Here is a 17895-nt window from a genome sequence, read left to right as displayed (position 1 = left end):
TTCTGTTTTATTCCTATTTAAAATTATTGCATTTTTTTTTTTTGAGCACAAAGTGTAACATTTTTTGCAGACTGTCAGGTTCAAAGTATCTGTTTTGCAAAACAAAATGAGACAAATTTAAAGCCCTGTTTTAGAGCTTAACATACTTAAGTAAATGTTTTTTAAAATAATCAATCAATCAGATTTTATTTCTATGACGGATTTTTCATAAACAGGTGTGGTAAGGCAAAGTGCTTGACAAAAAGAAAAAAAAGTAAATTAGATTTTAAAAAATATATTTAATAATAATGAGGAAAAAATAAATGAATAAGTGAACAAACAACCCCTCATAAATACACTCATCAACATGCGTTGCTCCACCCCCATTGATGATCTGACTGTGACACTAACTTGTATCTTTTTTTGACCTTGATCTTCCAGGTTGATGTCCTAATTTTTCCAGTGTTTATAAAAAAAAATCTTTAAATTTTGACTGGAAAATTAATAAAAAACACAAAGTTCAACAAACAAACACATAAAACCAACACCTGGAGTTTAATAATAACAGTTTATAGCATGTTCACTCAATCGTTAAATATCACATCAGCCCTTTCAAACAGAACATATATTTACATACAGTATCAAAACCACAGAAGAGCTCCTCATTTCTGGAATTTAAATCAAATAAAACAAAGTGTCTGGAAAAGATTTTAATGTTTCAAATAAATAAAAGTACAAATTGATTCTCATTCAGTTGTTTCAGAACAAAAACCCATTCAGCAGGTTACATATTCCAGTGTGCACACGTTAATGAACAATCATCTTTTTATCCACATGATCAAAGTGTCGCACTGAGGCCAGGCAACAGAAACATTCATAACATCACCTTCATACCTGTGTCACACGTCGGAGGCAGCTTAAGGCAAAAACAAAGAGTGTGAACAAACGTTAGGGGTTAGTTAGTGTCTCATTCATGGGTGTGGTTGAAATACTGAACCAAAGACAAGCTCACAGCTGGATCAGAGTGTGTACAGAGAGATGAGTCCTTTTTACCCACAATGCAACACCAAACATCAGTTACACTTAGGAAACTACATGTTGTAAGTACTCAGTGGTTTGTATGAGCTCAGGTGTTATTGCTGCAGTTGTGTCACAGTAATGATGGAACAGCCAGCTGCTGGTTAGCTTAGCTTAGCTTAGCATAACAACTGGAAACAGAGAGCTAAGTCTTCTGTCAGATATCACACAAAAGAGCCTTAGCTTTTTAGCTTTTAGCTTTCAGAGCATAGACTGTCTAAAGAGATGGACGACAAGACAGCTCGCTCAAAGTGATGCCCCCTGCTGACTGCCTGTGGTATGAGTGATAAGCCCCGCCTCCTCCATGTTGTCAGATGGGACATGGTCAAACTGCTGAATAAAAAAACAGCCCAAATAAACGATTTGATTATCTCACCTATTATCCCATCCCTTGATCTGAGATAACAGGCCAATCTCACCACTCACCCATTTTGACTTCACTTTTGTACCATGAAACAAGATGCACCGTCCATCTTTATAAACAGTCAAAGTTCTTGGATTCAACACTGACGGTTTGGACTTTGAAGACTGTGTCAAACAGAGAAAAACTAAAGAGGAGGAAGAAAAAAGAGACAGATTTGGGGCTTTTGAAAGAAATCCTACAAAGCATTTTCTGTCTTCATTTTCCCACAATAACAAAACGAATAAAAGTCAAATAATGGAGACCTGCCCCTGTTGGAGGACTTCTCTCTGCAGTTAAAGAGGATCAATGATTCCAGGTTCATCACTTCAAAATAAAAGCTGCTCAGGAAGGCGCTGTAAAATAAGCAGGGCTTCAAAATAAATGTCTTCTGTAGTAGCTGTCAGGAGGATGGAGACTTCAAAATAAAAGCCCGCATCCTAAGCACTTGTTCCAGGTCGACTGAGACTCACAGTTTGTGTGTGTCGTTAAATCAGACACACTCTCTGTCCGTGTGTGTGAGTGTGTGTGTGCTGATGTTCTGTCTGCAGAGCCGCTCTGACCCTCCTCACGTTGTGTTTGTTCCCTTTGAGGAGGAGTCAGACCTCCAGCAGCTCCTCCTGTGGAGTCTCTCAGCCAGGTGTGTGTGAGAGTGTGTGTGCAGGTGTTTTATTTCAGGACCAGCGTGGCCTCGGAGCCGTCTTTCCTCTTCAGGTACAGCCCGTAGGTGAGATGATGCTCCCTCCTCAGGAAGGCGTAGAAATAATCTGACACCAGCAGAATCTGAGGAGACATTTGAGTCATTAACAGATTAAAGCTATGGTGTACGATTTGGAATCTTTGTACATCTTAATAACATGGGGCTGTTATGGTCCTATGGTCCAATCTACACAATATAAAGACCAACAAGATAGGAAAAAATCCATTCAGTATATCCGCTGCAAAGCTGCATACTAGTTGACCTATTCGAACCGCACATATGCGAGTCCATCCAATCTGTCTCCCTCGCTTTGCACCGTCATGCCCATGGTCCCACCTCGTCCTTCCCCACTACCCCTCTCACGTCAGCTAGCTGCTCAGCTACTGAAACGTCATGGAGCCAGGGAAGACTGAAACCAGGAAGCTGTTACTGTTACCCTCCACAGGGAAGGGAAGGAAACGAAAAAGTTTCAAGGAAAAGGCTGAAGCAAGGAAGAATTATGAGCGATACAGGTGCCAACAGAGACTGAATATTGGAGAAATGTACGACCGGTGGAAAACGATGCAGAGGGATTTGGGACTGAAGACTGACGCAAAGACACTCAGTTTGACCTTTCAGGTGGAAAAATGATCACTTTCTCTAATTTCCTCACTAGCGGCCATGGATCCAACACAATCACAAACATTTCTCCCCCACGCCACAGTGCCTCACCACCACAACAAGTGCCTTGCTGTATCCACAACAGAAATAAGTGTGATCTTACCGGCTGTCCGTTCAGCTCTTGGATTTTGGTACGCACACAGCTCAGTGGATAGCTTGATGAGAAACCCGAACTGATCTGACCTGCTCACATTTACCGTCTCCTTTCCTCCTGCTTGATTCGACACAGCCGAGCGATTAACGAGCACACGAACCAGTGCTCGCCGCAACAGTTACACATAAACACAAACTAATAAGCTTCAACAGTGGATACTACTACTCCCACTGTAGCCGAACTCATGACGAACTACTTAAAAACCCACTGGGACCGCTCCAGGGTGGAGACAGGTGCCTACCTGCTCTGGTGAGTGCTTCCTTAAAAACCACAGAAATCTTAGACGGAGTTTGGCTGTGTGTTGTGCACCTCACGTATCAGCTGGCAAACAGCTGTTCGCCACAACAGGTAATGACTTTGTTTCCCACAGTGGGAGATGTCAGCTGAATAACTCTGGTTAGTCTGAGCCTGTACTGGCTAATGAATGAACACTGCTGGTCTGAAAGGGTCGGCTCTGTCAATAGATGTTAGCATCAGTTAGCCACACATCTTTAGCATTGTAAACTGAGCTGGTGAAGACAGGCTTAGAAAGGTAAAGCCCCGCCCACAGTCGGCTCTGCTCTGATCAGCTGGCAGTGGCAACGTCAGACCTGCTTCTCCGGCTAATTCATGGTTTTGATCGCGCCGGGAGCGTGTTGTTAGGAGACGAAGAAGGGCGACACGAGCTGGGGGGGCGGGATCTTGGAACACGGAGGGGAGGGGTGAGTGAGGCTGCGTTTTTCAAACGTGTCATCAGCCAAACTGGGTTTCAGATCGTAGACTATAGCTTTGAAATGAAGTTAAATAAAAGAGTGATAAAGTATCATCATCAGCCAACTGTACCTGAGCCACGTTAAAGAGCAGCGTTATGGCGTAGTAGAAGTTGGAGTTGGCGCTGCCGGCGTAGATCCAGAGGTGCCAGAGGACGGGGAAGAGAGCGGAGCACGCCAGCAGGACGCAGGACACCAGGAAGATGTTCCTCAGGACTGAGACAGACACAGGAACCATTACTTCACAGTACCAACAGGAAGAGGGATAAACATGAACACACGTGCGCTCACATCTGTGCAGGTGACTCCACACAGGCAGGAAGGCCATGTAGAGCGCGATGTCTCCCACCGTGGGGTAAGACTTAAAGATGGAGATCACAGCGAGCTGCATGAAGATCAGGAACACGGGATGCTCCCTGAAACACAAACAGAGACAGGATTCAGCCTCAGAGTCTGAAGGTGTGAGGGGTTAACGGACGGATGGCGTGTAGGGCACAGCGAGGACTCACTTGAGTTTGACGGACAGCGGGATGGTGTAGAAGAAGACGTTGATCTGGAAGACGCAGAGGAAGAAGAGGCGGAAGTGTTCGAACATCTCAGCGAAGAAGTACCAGAAGAGGCCGATGTTTGGGGTCAGGTCGGGCACGGAGAGGCTGAGGAGACGGGGAGAGGAGCTCAGGTTAAACTCAGGACAGCGTGTGTCACGTTATTAAAGACGTTAGCGTGTTAATTCCTCACATGAAGCCGTAGACGGAGGGCAGGTAGTCCCAGGAGCCCAGCAGGAAGAAGGAGAGGCAGATGAGGACGAAGAGGCTGCCCAGGTACATGAAGGCGTACTGAGCGATGAACCACCAGAAACTCACACGACGGAAGTTCACTGGGATGTACTGACGCTGAGGAGGAGACGCAAACACGAGAGTAAAACGACTTAATTCAGGAGTAAAACAGATCGATGTGATGAAGGAGAGGAAGAAGTAAAAGAGGTCAGACCTGCATGAGGTAGAGCAGAGCCGGAGCACACAGCGTCAGAGGGTAGATGGACTGATACGTGGCCAGCGATAGGAAGATGGCGCTCAGCAGAACGTTTCCTGAAACACAGACATGCTTCAGTACGTGAATCACTTAACATTTTTCTTTGTTAGTCTGAGAAACACAGACTGACAGGTCACACATCGCCAAACATCCCGTCAGCTTGTAGTTAACCCTGAACTCTACCTTTGATCGTAGTGAGGATGAAGAGGGCGATGACGGCGTTGTTTAAACCGCAGGTCGACTTGGCCACGCAGGACAGAATGGTGAACGGGTTCAGGAGGTAACTGAGAGATGAAGGAGAAGAAACAGGAAGGGTAAGGCCTCAAACCTGTTGACTCCTGGTCTGGCTCTGCTCAGTATGTCCGTTTGTCATCGCAATCAAGCTAAATACGAACTAATTTCAACACAGTTTTATTTTGAAAGTCACTGATTTTAAGGTAGTTTCTGGACACAACTTCCTTTCCTGCTCGATCGTCCTCTACACTGAATTTATGCATCACAACCATAGACTGTAAAAAAATGGACGTCATCTTGCTTGGCTTGAAGTGAGGTCTCCACAAAAACTGCTCCCCCTGGTGGCTGGCTGCAGTATGAGCCAACAAATCCATCACCCCAGTCATTCCAGATGGGCTGAGGTCAAACTTAAAAAAATAAATACACCTCGTAGAAATGTTTCTCACGTCTGATTGTTGTGGTGATTTGAAGATATCATTTGGCTGCCTTGTATCCAAGTCCTCTTTTTTTCTGAAAAGTTTTGTTTTCATTAGTTATAAGAGGTTAAAAACGAGCCTTATTGTAAGGTTTAACGATGAGTGACAGCTGACGTTCTTGTATATTATTTTGGGGGGATTGTAAAATATGTTGGGTGGTAGAGTCAGGAAGAGATTAGACTCTTGAAAGAAAATAAATAATTATCATTTTGTCACCCAGCTCCACTCAGATTCTCCCAGAATCCCTCACAGTCTCTACTGCACAGACTCTGGCTGCCAATGGCGGCACCTGTGACGGAGGAATTCTGGCTTCAAAACCGTACAATGGTAAAAGGCGGAGCCACGCTGTCCACTCTATATACAGTCTATATAGTCACAGCCACACGTCTGTCAGAAATAGTGGACAGCGGGACCCTGGAAATGTGAGTATTTTAAATGCTGTGTGCTGTGGAGCAGATGGAAGAGCTTTTCCTCAGTGTCCCCCCCGTCTGTGTTAGCTTCAGGATGCTAACTTTAGCTGCAGTTAGCCTGTTGTTTTATCCTGTAATGTTACGGTAAACGAGCTTCTCTGTTTTCTAAACATTGTGCACTCGGAGCTCATGGCGCCGCTCTCAGTGACGTGGAAGAGCGGGGTGGTATCAGCGGTGGCTCATTTACATATGAAGGCCACGCCCACTAAATCAGAGCGTTCTGAACAGAGGGGCTATGAGAGCCTGGAAACAATGCTGCTGTGCTTGATTTATTGGCTTTTTGGACCAAAACATGTTACTACCATTTCATGAAGACATCAGTGATCCAGATTTAACTGCAGAAAAGGAGCAGGAGATGGGAACTTTAACCCAGCATCAGAAATCGTACTAAGTTGTGAGTTGAGTGCATCGTTATATCCCTACTTACAATCAAATACAAACACAAATAGAGCAACTGGCTTCAAACTAAACTCTAAAAAAGATGAACTGTGTGACTTACAACATGGCCACCTTTAGAGGGATGTAGTACATCTCTCCGGGGCTTCTGATGAGCTCCAGGCAGTCCAGGGGGTAACGGTCTGCCTCCAGGGCAAACTTCTGCTTCCTGAACTGAAACAAACACATCGCCTACGTCAGAAGCACTGAGAGCACAAAGACAGGACACACACCACGACTAGACTGACTACATGATACAAGCGTTCTTTATTCAGAGCTAAAACACTGAGAGCACATTATGCTAAATAAGAGACTTCCCACTTAATATCCAATCATTTGACTGACACTGCATTTGAGCAGATGTGTTTGTGTTTTCTTACCACTTGCTTGTTGTAGTCTTTCACTGCCATGTAGAGAGCCACAGCAGTGACCACATCTGCTAACTGCACACAGAAAAATAACCACACCTCAGAATTACAGAAAACACAGAAAAACTTATATCTAAAATAATTATTATTGTTTATTATTATATTTAAAATATTTAAAAGGATGGAGCAGAGAGGTCTCGTTAGACAATAAGGAGCTGTGTAAAGAGCGCCCACTCACCATGAAGGTGATCTCTGCATAGTCCACCACGAAGTGGAACAGATAAATGATGAGAGGAGTCTGAGGAGAGAGGAAAAACAGGGTTGAGATCAGAATAAAAAAATAAATAATAAATAATAAAAACAACACATCAGCCTGACTCTTATTAAATGAAAACCGTGTGTGTTCCTCACCTCGTGGAAGACATCTCCAGAGTACGGTGACACTCCCAGGTCCAGCAGAGCCAAACCTTCAATAACTGGAAACAAAGAAACAAACAATAAAAGCCAATCACCTGACAGGCCTCCAGAAGGCTGACCAATCAGAGTGCAGGGGGTTTTTGGAGCAGGGAGCCTTAAGGAGACAGTGACAGGGAGTGTTTCAACCAGAGGCTGAAATAAACGTTTTTAAATCACCAGGGAGAGAAAAACAGCGATTTTTTTGAGCTGTAAATCGTGTCAACAAACTACGGGGTCACCAGAGGGACAGAATACAGACTGGAAACGGCACAACAGCACCTCTTTAGAGTGTCTAGTTTCAACAGCTGAATAAAATAAACGTTGTTGTATAATAAGTAATATAATAATCGATTAAAATGTGAACCAATAGAAATACAGAGGCTCTTCTGCCATGAATAAAGCTTAGGTTCCCTTTGTAAAGGTAAAAACTCAGTCTGCTGTTTCAGTCAAACCGGTTTGATGGTTTTTGACCACAGCACCCAGCCGGGGAGGCAGCAGCCGGAGCGGGGCTAAAGTCAGGACTACAGCCGGGAAAAGGCTCCGAGCCCCGCTTACCTCTCTTCCAGGCCGTTAACGGGGACACCACCTCCACCCGCTCCGATATGAAGTCCACTACAGAGGACCTGAAGAGAGCTGCACGGATTGAAACAGACACGATCAACAGAAGCGTTAAGGGAGCAGCCATCTTCACGAGGAGAGCGCTCTCCGCCCTGCGAGGTGCATCATGGGAAATGGAGTCTTCCCGTTACAGAGGACGTCAAACGGAAGAATACACAAAATTATTACTCTAAAAACGAATATAACATACAGTCTATGAAAAGATAATACTAAAAACAAAAATAATAAACAGATAATGACCAAATCACACAACAAAAAGGTGTTTTCCATTCAAAGAATGTTCCTCGTAGATTTTTTGTTTGTATATTTTAAGTTAACCATTATAGACAGGAAAAAATCATTAACCTGATTAATTACACTCTCATAAATAACTCAAGGGAGCGACAAAGACAAAGAAAAAAAAATATTTTTACATTTCATAATCTTTAATGTTCATTTTATAAATTCTCTTACTATTTAAATGCTAAATTAAGCAATAGAAAGAAAAAAAAATGTACGAAGAGGAACCAAAACCCAAAGCATGTTACTAGCCGAGTGTCTTTCTGTGTAGGATCAAAACACAATACTCGCTGAACAATCTGTAAAGTTAGAATTCATGCACTACATCACTTTGTCAGCATTAAGAAAATAAATCTCAGCTTCATCATTAAATCGTGTAAGAATTCAAAGCAGTCAATTTAGAAAAAAAATAATAATAATATCAGATTTATAAATGTACCTGCAAAATCTGTTTCAAGTGGGAAAAATGCAAAGAAAATGAGAGGACATTAAGACATTAAAAAGGCAAATGTATAAATCTATTTTATTGCTTTATGCGTATTTTTCTGAATTTAAGGTAATTCAAAAAAATAAATTGGACACTTTAAACTGTTGCTTTAATAGCTGTTTCAGTGGTTTTTGTTTCTCAGAAATAGTGGTTGCTAAAATTAGTAAAAAAAAAACAAAAAAACTGACAGATTTAAATACGTTGACCTTCCTGTCTAAAATCGTACTTATTTAATTATTCTTATTTGCATTTTAATGGATCATTCAAAAAAAAAAAACCTGAAATCTCCCAAATTTCTTACGTGTTTTAATAATTTTGGGCCCTATAAAACAGTTTGGTGATTTTACGCTGAAAGGTCTAAACCGGATGTGCTCGCAGTTGCTGAGACACCTGACGTTCCTCGGCTGCTGTAGAGACTTTCGTTTTCATTTCCCGGCTCGTTTCGGAGTTGATGTGGTTCTGATTGTTATTTAACCGAACATGGCGGGATTGGAGGTGTTGTACACCTGTGTGGGGAGCAGTGTCACCTGTCCCCAGGATGCTCTGGTGTGCTTCGTTCACTGGGAGATGGTTAAAGGCGGGTACAGGTGTATCGGCTCTGGAGACGAGGTAACATCAGTTAAAACCGAATAAAGCTTCACCTGATGTGATGCTTCGTCTTACGAAACACTATATCACAATAACAGCAGCTTTAAACCTTATATATGAAAAAACTGCGTTGTATCTCATTAACTGCGGGAAGGTAGCATGTTAATCGGTGTTTGGATTAATTTCTCAAACTTTTTTACGATAGACCGGCTGAATATTTCAATAAAACATACGCCGAATTAAAGAAAGATTCAAAACTGTTCAGGTTCAGATGTTTGATTTTTTTTGTTATGACAGTGATTATAAAATATTATCCCGAAGATGTAGAAACGGTCATTTTCTCTATGGGATTCTGTTATTGCGCATGCGTTAAGATGCCAAAGCTCTTAAACGAGCCTCGTTCCATTTGTAACTGCATTGATATCGGGCTGTTATAACGTCACACACATATTTTTTAAATTTTTAACTAATTCTGTAGTGTTTTCCAAAAAGTTATCCACCTGCTGTATGAGTTATGAATAAATACGGAGGCTCTGAAAAGTGTCGCGTCATGTTGAGCTAGCTAACTGAGTGCTATGCCACTTTAGGCCATTTTCACTAACACAGAGAGCTAAACCCGATTATTCCCCTCCAGTTGGACCTCATTTATTCAGTCTCTGTCCCTGTTTTGTGTCTCTGTCCCTCGCCCAGCCTCCCCCCAGCAGCACTGAGAAGAAGTCGGAGCTGCTGCCTGCAGACTGGAGTCAGAGTAAGGAGCTGTACAGTCTCAGATATAAACCCAAAGACAGTGACAGCCAGCTGCTGCTCAAAGCCATCGCTGTGGACTCCACACTCATCTTCAGCCTTATGGTAAAAATAAAACACCTCAAGTCAGTTCACACAACACCTGGGCACATATTTCTGTTACACCAGCTTCTGTCAGAGCTGTTGGTTTGCTTCAAACTGATGTTTAAACCTCTGAAGAATGATAAAAACCAGAAGATTAAAGCTCCTGTCATCACATTTAGCACAAAATAACCAAGAATTACAGGAGAATGCACAACAAATGCATCAATGTCACATCAAAATTAGTACAGATACTGTAAAAAGAGAATACAATCAATATTTATTTATTTCATCACAGTGAAAACAACAGTTGGCTCCAGTATTAAAAGTGTTAATGTTTGGTTATTTTCCTTTTGATGCCTCAAGAGTCTGAAAAATAAAGTAGACCCACACTTTTTCTTGCATGATTATGAAATATTTTGAGGTCTGTAGATGAAAAATAGATGATTTAAATCATAAAAACAGCAAGCTCAAGCTGGATTGTGCATCTTTAAAGTAGCTACAACTCAGTTTCACATTTGAAACGATACGGTACCAATTCCTGGTGGCTGACAACCGGTACTGGTACTCAACTGTACCAATTTTTGGTACTTTTTTGTGTTTATGTGATCAAAAATATCAATTTGTTTAATAGTGAAGTATAATTTTATTTCAGTGTAACATATTTATTCTTCAGTTTATAACCTTGCACTGCTGTGTTCATGCCCAGTATGGAAAATTGCCTACTCTCCCGCTCCTTCACATTCACAAGGATAGGTTCAGGTACCTGTACATGGTACCTTTTGGTTTTACCTAAATCAGTAATTTTGAAAAAAGTCAGTCAGTATTATAAAAGTATCTTATTTGGTACCCATCCCTAATTTTAGCACAATAACATTTCCCCCCAACGTGACATGAAACGCTGATTATCAGTGTTTTACATGGGCTGTGTGTCTGAATCGATCCAGTTTCGATTCTCAAGGTCCTGATTCAAACTGATTCCTGATTTGGTTCGATTTGATTCAATACCGATTTATTAATAGATATAAAAAGTATAATACTTATTGTGCTTTTGCCAGAGTTTAGAGTGAAAAAATCTGGGCCTGAAATCATCTTTTTTTCAATAAGTCTACAAAATTATTTTTCTTAGACTTTTTCACACTCTCCAACCTGTTTTCTGACTTTGTTGGGTTTGAAATCTGTCACCTGTGCTGTGATCACACCTGACAGAGCTCAGAGCTAACATCAGTCTGTGATATGTTCATATGAGCACGGCTCTGACGTGACAGGATCAGGTTTCAGAGGTTATTATTGGCTCTGCTGAAAATCATCCGTCGCATGTATTGATCGTTTATTGCTCTTATATGTGTGTGTGTGTGTGTGTGTGTGTGTGTGTGTGTGTGTGTGTGTGTGTGTGTGTGTGTGTGTGCAGAACTTAAGCACAGAGCAGGTGTCTGACCTCACGGTGAACATCAGCGATCACGTGGACGCTGATCAGCTGCAGACTTTCGACAGGTGAGAGTAATCTTTACACTTCTTTATAATGTAACTTTATTTAACAGTTATCACATTAATCCTCTTGTTTTTACTCAGCATTAAAGGCTGTGTGTTTGTGTGTGTGTGTGTGTGTGTGTGTTTCAGTGTGTACAAGGACGCTGGCAGTCTGTCAGAGAAGGTGAGGACTCAGCTGCTGCCCCCTCAGGACAAATCCACAGGACAGAGCTCGGACAGGAGGAGTCGCAGGGACGAGGAGAGGAGGAGAGAGGACGACAGCGACCCGCTCCGAATCCCAAACAGACATCCTCGCCAGGGCACACAGCCCCACTGGTCAGTGCTGAGAGCCGTGTGTGATTCTTTAAAAATCACCAAAAGTGAGATTTCCTGGATCAGACCCACTTTATTTATTCATCCATCCGTCTGTGGAAACGTTCGTCTTCTATCTTTAGAGTCTGAGTCAAACACAAACACGGTTCAGCCAAGGAGAGACTGCTCAGAGGATGACCTCTGTGTGCGTGTGTGTGTGTGTGTGTGTGTGTGTGTGTGTGTGTGTGTGTGTGTGTGTGTGTGTGTGTGTGTGTGTGTGTGTGTGTGTGTGTCACAGAGAGACAGACAGTCTCTCGTCTCCTTTATCTCTCCTCTCCCTCTCGTCCTCTCTGTTGTGACCCGATCAGATGAGATTCGAGGCGATGTCAGCACTTTATCGACCTCGCCGCTGTCGCCTCCTCGCCCACGGAGAGACAGAGGGAGGGGGGGGGGGGAGGGAGGGAGGGAGGGAGGGGGAAATCCAAACACAGACAGGTGAGAAAAACAGAAAGAAGGAGAGGAGAGGAGTGAGGGAGGGATGCAGGATGCAGAGAAACAGCTGACAGGACAGATCCAGGTCTGATGGATGATTCAGGGATCTGTCTTCTTCCTATCTCTGAGTCGAGTCACTAACATGAAAACTGGAGCTCACTCTTCTGAATCTGTGTGTGTTTGTGTGTGTGTGTTTCAGGCCCGACCCCCTGCACCCGTTTGCAGCAGGTGGAGCAGATCTGGATCCCTTTGGGTGAGTCTCTCTGAGAATAATGAGTCTGAACAAACGGTTCGGCTGCTGCGTCTGCAGAGCGTGTTTTCAGGGATGAGTCAGAGACAGAGAGCTTTGCTTTAATCTGGGTTTTAGAGACCGACAGTCGGTGTAAACACTAACAGACACACAGCAGAGGATTACAGACTCTGACGCTCCATGCTCAGAAATCACAGCTGGAGGATGCACAGCGGGGAGGAGGGGGGCATGTTTTTTTTTACTTTTCAGTTTTTTGAAGTTTTAATTATTTTTTTAAATGTTGCACATTTTTAAATTTGTGAAAATCTTTAAATTCTTTGCAAAATTTTGTTTCAAATTTTTCAAATTTTCCAATTTTTGCAAATTTATTAAAAATTAAAAAATGGAGACATCATGTAAATTTAAAAAATATATAAATAAAAAAATGTTCTGGATAATTTTTTACTAGATTTTGACTACGTTAACCATGTTAAATTCAGGTACTCTTAAAAAATGTTAAATTTTTGCAAAATTATTTTATTTCTTTTTAGAAAAATTTGAAATTAAACTTAAAAATATATATTTTTTTTTTATTTTGAGCTTTTAGAAATTTTAATTTAAAAAGAATGTTGCACCTTTTTAAAATTGGAAAATCTTAAAATTCTTTGCAAAATTTTGTTTCAAATTCTTTAAATTTCACAATTTTTGAAAATTTATTTAAAATAAAAAAAATGGAGACATCATGTCAGTGAAAAGATAAAAAAAAGTGGTTTGAATAATTATTTACTAGATTTTGACTATGTTAACTATGTTAAATTCAGGTACTCTTTCAAAAATGTTAAAATATAGCAAAACTATTAAATTTCTTTTTTCAAAGTTTTTGAAATTTCAAAATTGTTTCAAATTCTGAAAATTTTTTAAATTCAACTTTTATCTTTTTTTGTAAATTTTTTGAATTACTGAGAAATTTTGTTCAATTCTTTGAAAGTAAACATCTCAAAAAATAGTTTTTTTTTTTTTTTTTTTGAGCTTTTAGAAATTTTAGTTTATAAGAAAATGTTGCACATTTTTGAAATTTAAAAATATTTAAATTCTTTAAAAATCCTTTCTGGAGAAGAAATAACTGAGGATGTCTGTAAATTAAACATTTCACCAACAAGAAGAAATAAAATAATTATTTATTACTTTGAAGCATTAAATGATCTGAAGTTTTACTTATTGTGTGTTTTTCCCATTTCTCACGCCTTTTCTCAGGAATAGAGCTGCTTTCTGATTCTCATTGTGCTCTTTTTACATGTCATAAGTTTCAGGTACCATATTTAAATGTCAGACACCAGGTGTTTGATTCTCCAGCCTTTTTTGTAAAATGATTTTAAGTTGTTTTTATTCTGTTCAAAAATCTTTTTTTGATTTAGATTCTACATTTTAGTTTTTGTTTATGTGCTGGGTTGAAAAATAGTTGAGATGTCAGATCCTCTGAATAAATCCTAAAAAGTGACTCACAATGATGTTCACTTTTTGGGGGAAAATATGGCTCCTGATAAAGTCTGTAGACATCATCATCATCATCATCATCATCATTCAACTTCTTTCACATGGTCTGTTGTTAAAGAAGAGAAGTGACAATCACAAAAATCAGCTGGATTTGGATGTAACGTCTGTGTCTGTCAGTGACTCCTCTGTCTCTCTGCTGTCTGTGGAACTCAGTAAAAACTCTGAAGTTTCTCTCATGTCCTGCCTCTCTGTCACTCTTTCCCTGGCTCCGCCCCCTCAGGACTCGTGGCGGTGGCGGGATGATCGTGGACCCGTTGAGGTCGGGGTTTCCTCGCTCTGGTTTCGACCCGTCCAGCGGGATACCGGACATCCTGCCTCCTGGGGCCGTTCCCCCGGGAGCTCGATTCGACCCGTTTGGACCAGTGGGACGACACAGACCTGGGTGAGAGAAAACACACACACACACACACACACACACACACACACACACACACACACACACACACACACACACACACACACACACACTGCTTTCTAAAGGCGTCAGTCAAACACTGAGCTGTTTCCTGCAGGAGGAATGTTTGTTTGTACCTGAGCTCCTTCAGTTGGCCACCAGGGCCACGCTAGGGACAGAGATGAGGAACTTAAAGAGGAGGTACCCCTGATCCACACCTCCACGTTTACACACCACAGGACCAGACCCGATCCGGTTTAAAACTCCACATACTCCAGATCTTCATGAGACTGGATGAAATGATGAGGTCATCACTTAGCTCCACCCCCTCTACAGGCCTCCAGAGGGCTAGCCAATCAGAGAGGAGGGGGTTTGTAGAGCAGGGAGTCTTAAAGAGACAGCAGCTCAAACAAAGAGTTTCAGACAGAGGCTGAAATGAGAGTTTATCTGAGCTGAAACCACGGGGGCACCAGAGGGTGAGTCAGACTGTTTGAAACAGCACTCCTCTGCCTACAGGGGGCGCCAACACAAACTGACATCCTCCCAGTAGCTTTAGATAAAGCTGATTCCCACTCATACTGGTCCCACTGGTCCCTTTAAAGGACACAAGCTGGTTTATTCTGTAAGGATGGAGAGGAGTTAGTAAAAATCTGACTGACCGCTCTGTTTGTATGTTTTTTTGTTTGTTAGGCCGGACCGGGACCACATGCCCCCGCCCGGATATGACGACATGTTCATGTAGTACCCAGCAGCCTTTGCTCCTCCGCCCTGACTCTTCGCTCCTCTGTGTTCTGCTTCAGTTTACTGACACCAATAAATCACCTTTCAGCCCCTCTTTTTGACACAACGCGTGTTTTCTAACCTTTCATATCAGAGACTAACTCAAACTGGATCATCAGTGATGTGCTGAGTCATCATCAACTCTTCATCTGTCATGTTACCTTCCCCTCCCTCCATCAAACTGCATCTGTATCTCATAATTTATGGGTTTAATAAAGAAGCAGTGTTTTTAAAGTCGGCTCATCAGGACACATCCTGACAGGTTTTCCTTTTCTCTGAGCTCCTAGAATCCTCCAATAAAAATGTCAGACTTTACCTCCTGCTCTGTGTCTCTGGTTATTGTTTTTATGTTACCATCAGGTTTTTTTTACCCAAATTAAAGCTCCCATATCCTGCTCCTTTTCTGCAGTTTAATCTGGATCATTGATGTCTTCATGAAATGGTAGTAACATGTTTTGGTCCAAAAAGCCAATAAATCAAGCACAGCAGCATTGTTTCCAGGCTCTCATAGCCCCTCTGTTCAGAACGCTCTGATTTAGTGGGCGTGGCCTTCATATGTAAATGAGCCACCGCTGATACCGCCCCGCTCTTCCACGTCACTGAGAGCGGCGCCACGAGCTCCGAGTGCACAATGTTTAGAAAACAGAGAAGCTCGTTTACTGTAACATTACAGGCTAAAACAACAGGCTAACTGCAGCTAAAGTTAGCATCCTGAAGCTAACACAGAGACAGGGGGGACACTGAGGAAAAGCTCTTCCATCTGCTCCACAGCACACAGCATTTAAAATACTCACATTTCCAGGGTCCCAGGTTTGTTGGAGGATGGTTGGTAATGCGCCTGGATTCAGGACCAGTCTATTGGCTAGCCCTCTGTTGGACTGTCCAAAGTTGGAAAAGCAGTCGGTCGTGAAGTGACTAGCACACACATGCTCAGTTTTACTGAGTGTAGCTGGAACATTTCCTGATAAAAGAACTCTAGACACTTAGTCTGTCTTCTTCTGAGATGGGAAGCTTGTGCATGGAAATATGTGGCTGTTTACAGCCAAAAACAGAGCAGTGATGGCTCTTCAGCTTTGGCATTCTCCTCCCGGGGAGGGGGTTCAGGGGTATCTGCTGGGGTGGACCAATCAGGCCAGACTTGCTCCTGATTGGTCAAAAAAAGGGACTTGCTGACGTCGGCAAACCCCGGAAATTCCAAACAGCTCGTTTAAGGTCAGGATTTTATTTATTCACAAGCTCTACTAAGTTCAGGTTTGGTCATTAAATATCACATTTTGTGGGCTGGGAGGAAAGACAAAGACCCACACATTTCACTAAAAGACTTAATAAAGTGATTTTTGCATAATATGGGACCTTTAAAACCTTAGATTTAATAAACTAAGCTGCAGTTCCCTGAGTGTCCACCAGAGGCTGTCTCCAGCAGTGAGTGGACTCACCTGTTAACAGCAGGTAGAGGTTAAATTGGGGGTTAGGGGTGTGGTGTCTTCTAAAGTAGCAGCCTCCATTTTAGGTGTAATAACACCTCTTCAGGAACCACTAGGGGGCGACGCTCAGACCTCGGACAGGTGATGACACCTCTGAAAATATGTGAACTATCCCTTTAAAGAATTCTTGCTCCTCAAATCTCAGCGTGAGAGCTGCTGCGCATTTGTAATACTTATGTAAATAAGTGTGTGTCTGTGAGTGTGTGTGTGTGTGTGTGTGTGTGTGTGTGTGTGTCCTCATTGTCATTCAGATCACTGAGCGAGGAGCAGATTCTGTTTCTCTCCTCTCATCCTCGTCTCTCTTTTTCCTCTGTCCTTCCTCCTGAGCTTTTTGTTTCTCCTCCATCTTTTATTCTTTCCATCTCCTGATGTGACTCATTTTTCTTTTCCTCTGATCTTTCTCTCCGACACTAACCTGATTTTTTACAGTTTGTTTCCTTGAAACAAAAACTCCAACATCTTCCCCTCCAACCCCTCTGTCTGTTTGTCTCTTCCTCCTGAGTGACAGATGTTTTTATCTCCTCTTCTCTGTCTCTGTTGCTTCGCTTTCATCCCATCATCCTGTGATCTCATCATCAGACAGGTGACAACACACCTGAGAGGAACAAACAGTCAAACCTCCATCATTTACTGGGTAAACAGCTTCGTCAGGGCGTCTGATCTTCTACACTCTGAGCTCACCTTTAGCTCACCTTTAGCTCACCTTTTCTTTTCCTTTTGGCTCAGTTAGCGCTGCGGAAGGCTGAGGCCTGCCGCGGCATCCTGGAGCTCTCTGGGCTGGCTCGCCACTAAAACCAAACCCAGTCCAAACGGATCGTGAAAGGTCTGAAACAACACTTTCCTACAGTTAACATGAAGAAAAAAAGGAAGGAATAAAAAAGAAAGAAAGACAGAAAAGGGATCTTATCCCTAGATTAGTGTGTGTGAGTGTGTAAGTGTGTGTGTGTGTGTGCTTGTACAGCTGTAGTTTTTCTCCTCTCCAACACCTCTACACCACCACAACAAAAAAAAAAGTAACACACTCTGCAAAAATAAAACACACAGCGCTGTGGTCACTCAGGTTGCTGAGAAAAGTCATTTTAAAGTCACACACACACACACACACACACACACACACACACACACACACACACACACACACACTCAGGTGTAGGTAATAAATCTGTGTCTGTCTCTGAGGAGACAGGTACCAT

At 42.3% G+C, this 17895-nt stretch overlaps 2 protein-coding genes across 2 annotated transcripts; one reads left to right on the top strand and one right to left on the bottom strand.

Moving 5' to 3' along the window:
- Positions 1–352: 352 nt before the first annotated feature.
- On the bottom strand, positions 353–7928 carry pigu (phosphatidylinositol glycan anchor biosynthesis, class U). The gene is made up of 12 exons (XM_074675923.1): positions 7746–7928; positions 7146–7210; positions 6973–7032; positions 6747–6809; positions 6431–6540; positions 4935–5035; positions 4710–4807; positions 4458–4612; positions 4229–4372; positions 4011–4135; positions 3793–3935; positions 353–2239 (listed from the first exon to the last, which is right to left on the bottom strand). Exons 1-12 carry the CDS (start codon positions 7873–7875, stop codon positions 2126–2128), a joined length of 1308 nt encoding a protein of 435 aa, XP_074532024.1. The 5' UTR covers positions 7876–7928; the 3' UTR covers positions 353–2125.
- A 1022-nt stretch (positions 7929–8950) lies between these two features.
- Positions 8951–15542, top strand: psmf1 (proteasome inhibitor subunit 1). Its single transcript, XM_074675935.1, has 7 exons — positions 8951–9183; positions 9853–10011; positions 11399–11481; positions 11608–11793; positions 12461–12514; positions 14265–14426; positions 15129–15542. Exons 1-7 carry the CDS (start codon positions 9055–9057, stop codon positions 15178–15180), a joined length of 825 nt encoding a protein of 274 aa, XP_074532036.1. The 5' UTR covers positions 8951–9054; the 3' UTR covers positions 15181–15542.
- The last annotated feature ends 2353 nt before the right edge of the window (positions 15543–17895 follow it).

The sequence above is a fragment of the Halichoeres trimaculatus genome, unplaced genomic scaffold, assembly GCF_033239565.1.
Source record: "Halichoeres trimaculatus isolate MK-OKI-2021-1 unplaced genomic scaffold, fHalTri1.1 fHalTri1_scaffold_1, whole genome shotgun sequence".
NCBI classification, from domain to species: domain Eukaryota; kingdom Metazoa; phylum Chordata; class Actinopteri; order Labriformes; family Labridae; genus Halichoeres; species Halichoeres trimaculatus.
The sequence above is the reverse complement of the archived record's forward strand: the minus strand, read 5'-3'. Positions and strand labels throughout refer to the sequence as shown.

Excerpts from the sequence above, each read along its gene's own strand:
- pigu (XM_074675923.1), bottom strand. The coding sequence starts at position 7,875 with ATGGCTGCTCCCTTAACGCTTCTGTTGATCGTGTCTGTTTCAATCCGT. Across the intron at positions 6,810-6,972 it reads ATGCAGAGATCACCTTCATG|TTAGCAGATGTGGTCACTGC; the intron begins GTGAGTGGGCGC and ends TTCTGTGTGCAG. Across the intron at positions 3,936-4,010 it reads GTGGAGTCACCTGCACAGAT|TCCTGAGGAACATCTTCCTG; the intron begins GTGAGCGCACGT and ends TGTCTGTCTCAG.
- psmf1 (XM_074675935.1), top strand. The coding sequence starts at position 9,055 with ATGGCGGGATTGGAGGTGTTGTACACCTGTGTGGGGAGCAGTGTCACC. Across the intron at positions 9,184-9,852 it reads GTATCGGCTCTGGAGACGAG|CCTCCCCCCAGCAGCACTGA; the intron begins GTAACATCAGTT and ends TCCCTCGCCCAG. Across the intron at positions 10,012-11,398 it reads CACTCATCTTCAGCCTTATG|AACTTAAGCACAGAGCAGGT; the intron begins GTAAAAATAAAA and ends GTGTGTGTGCAG.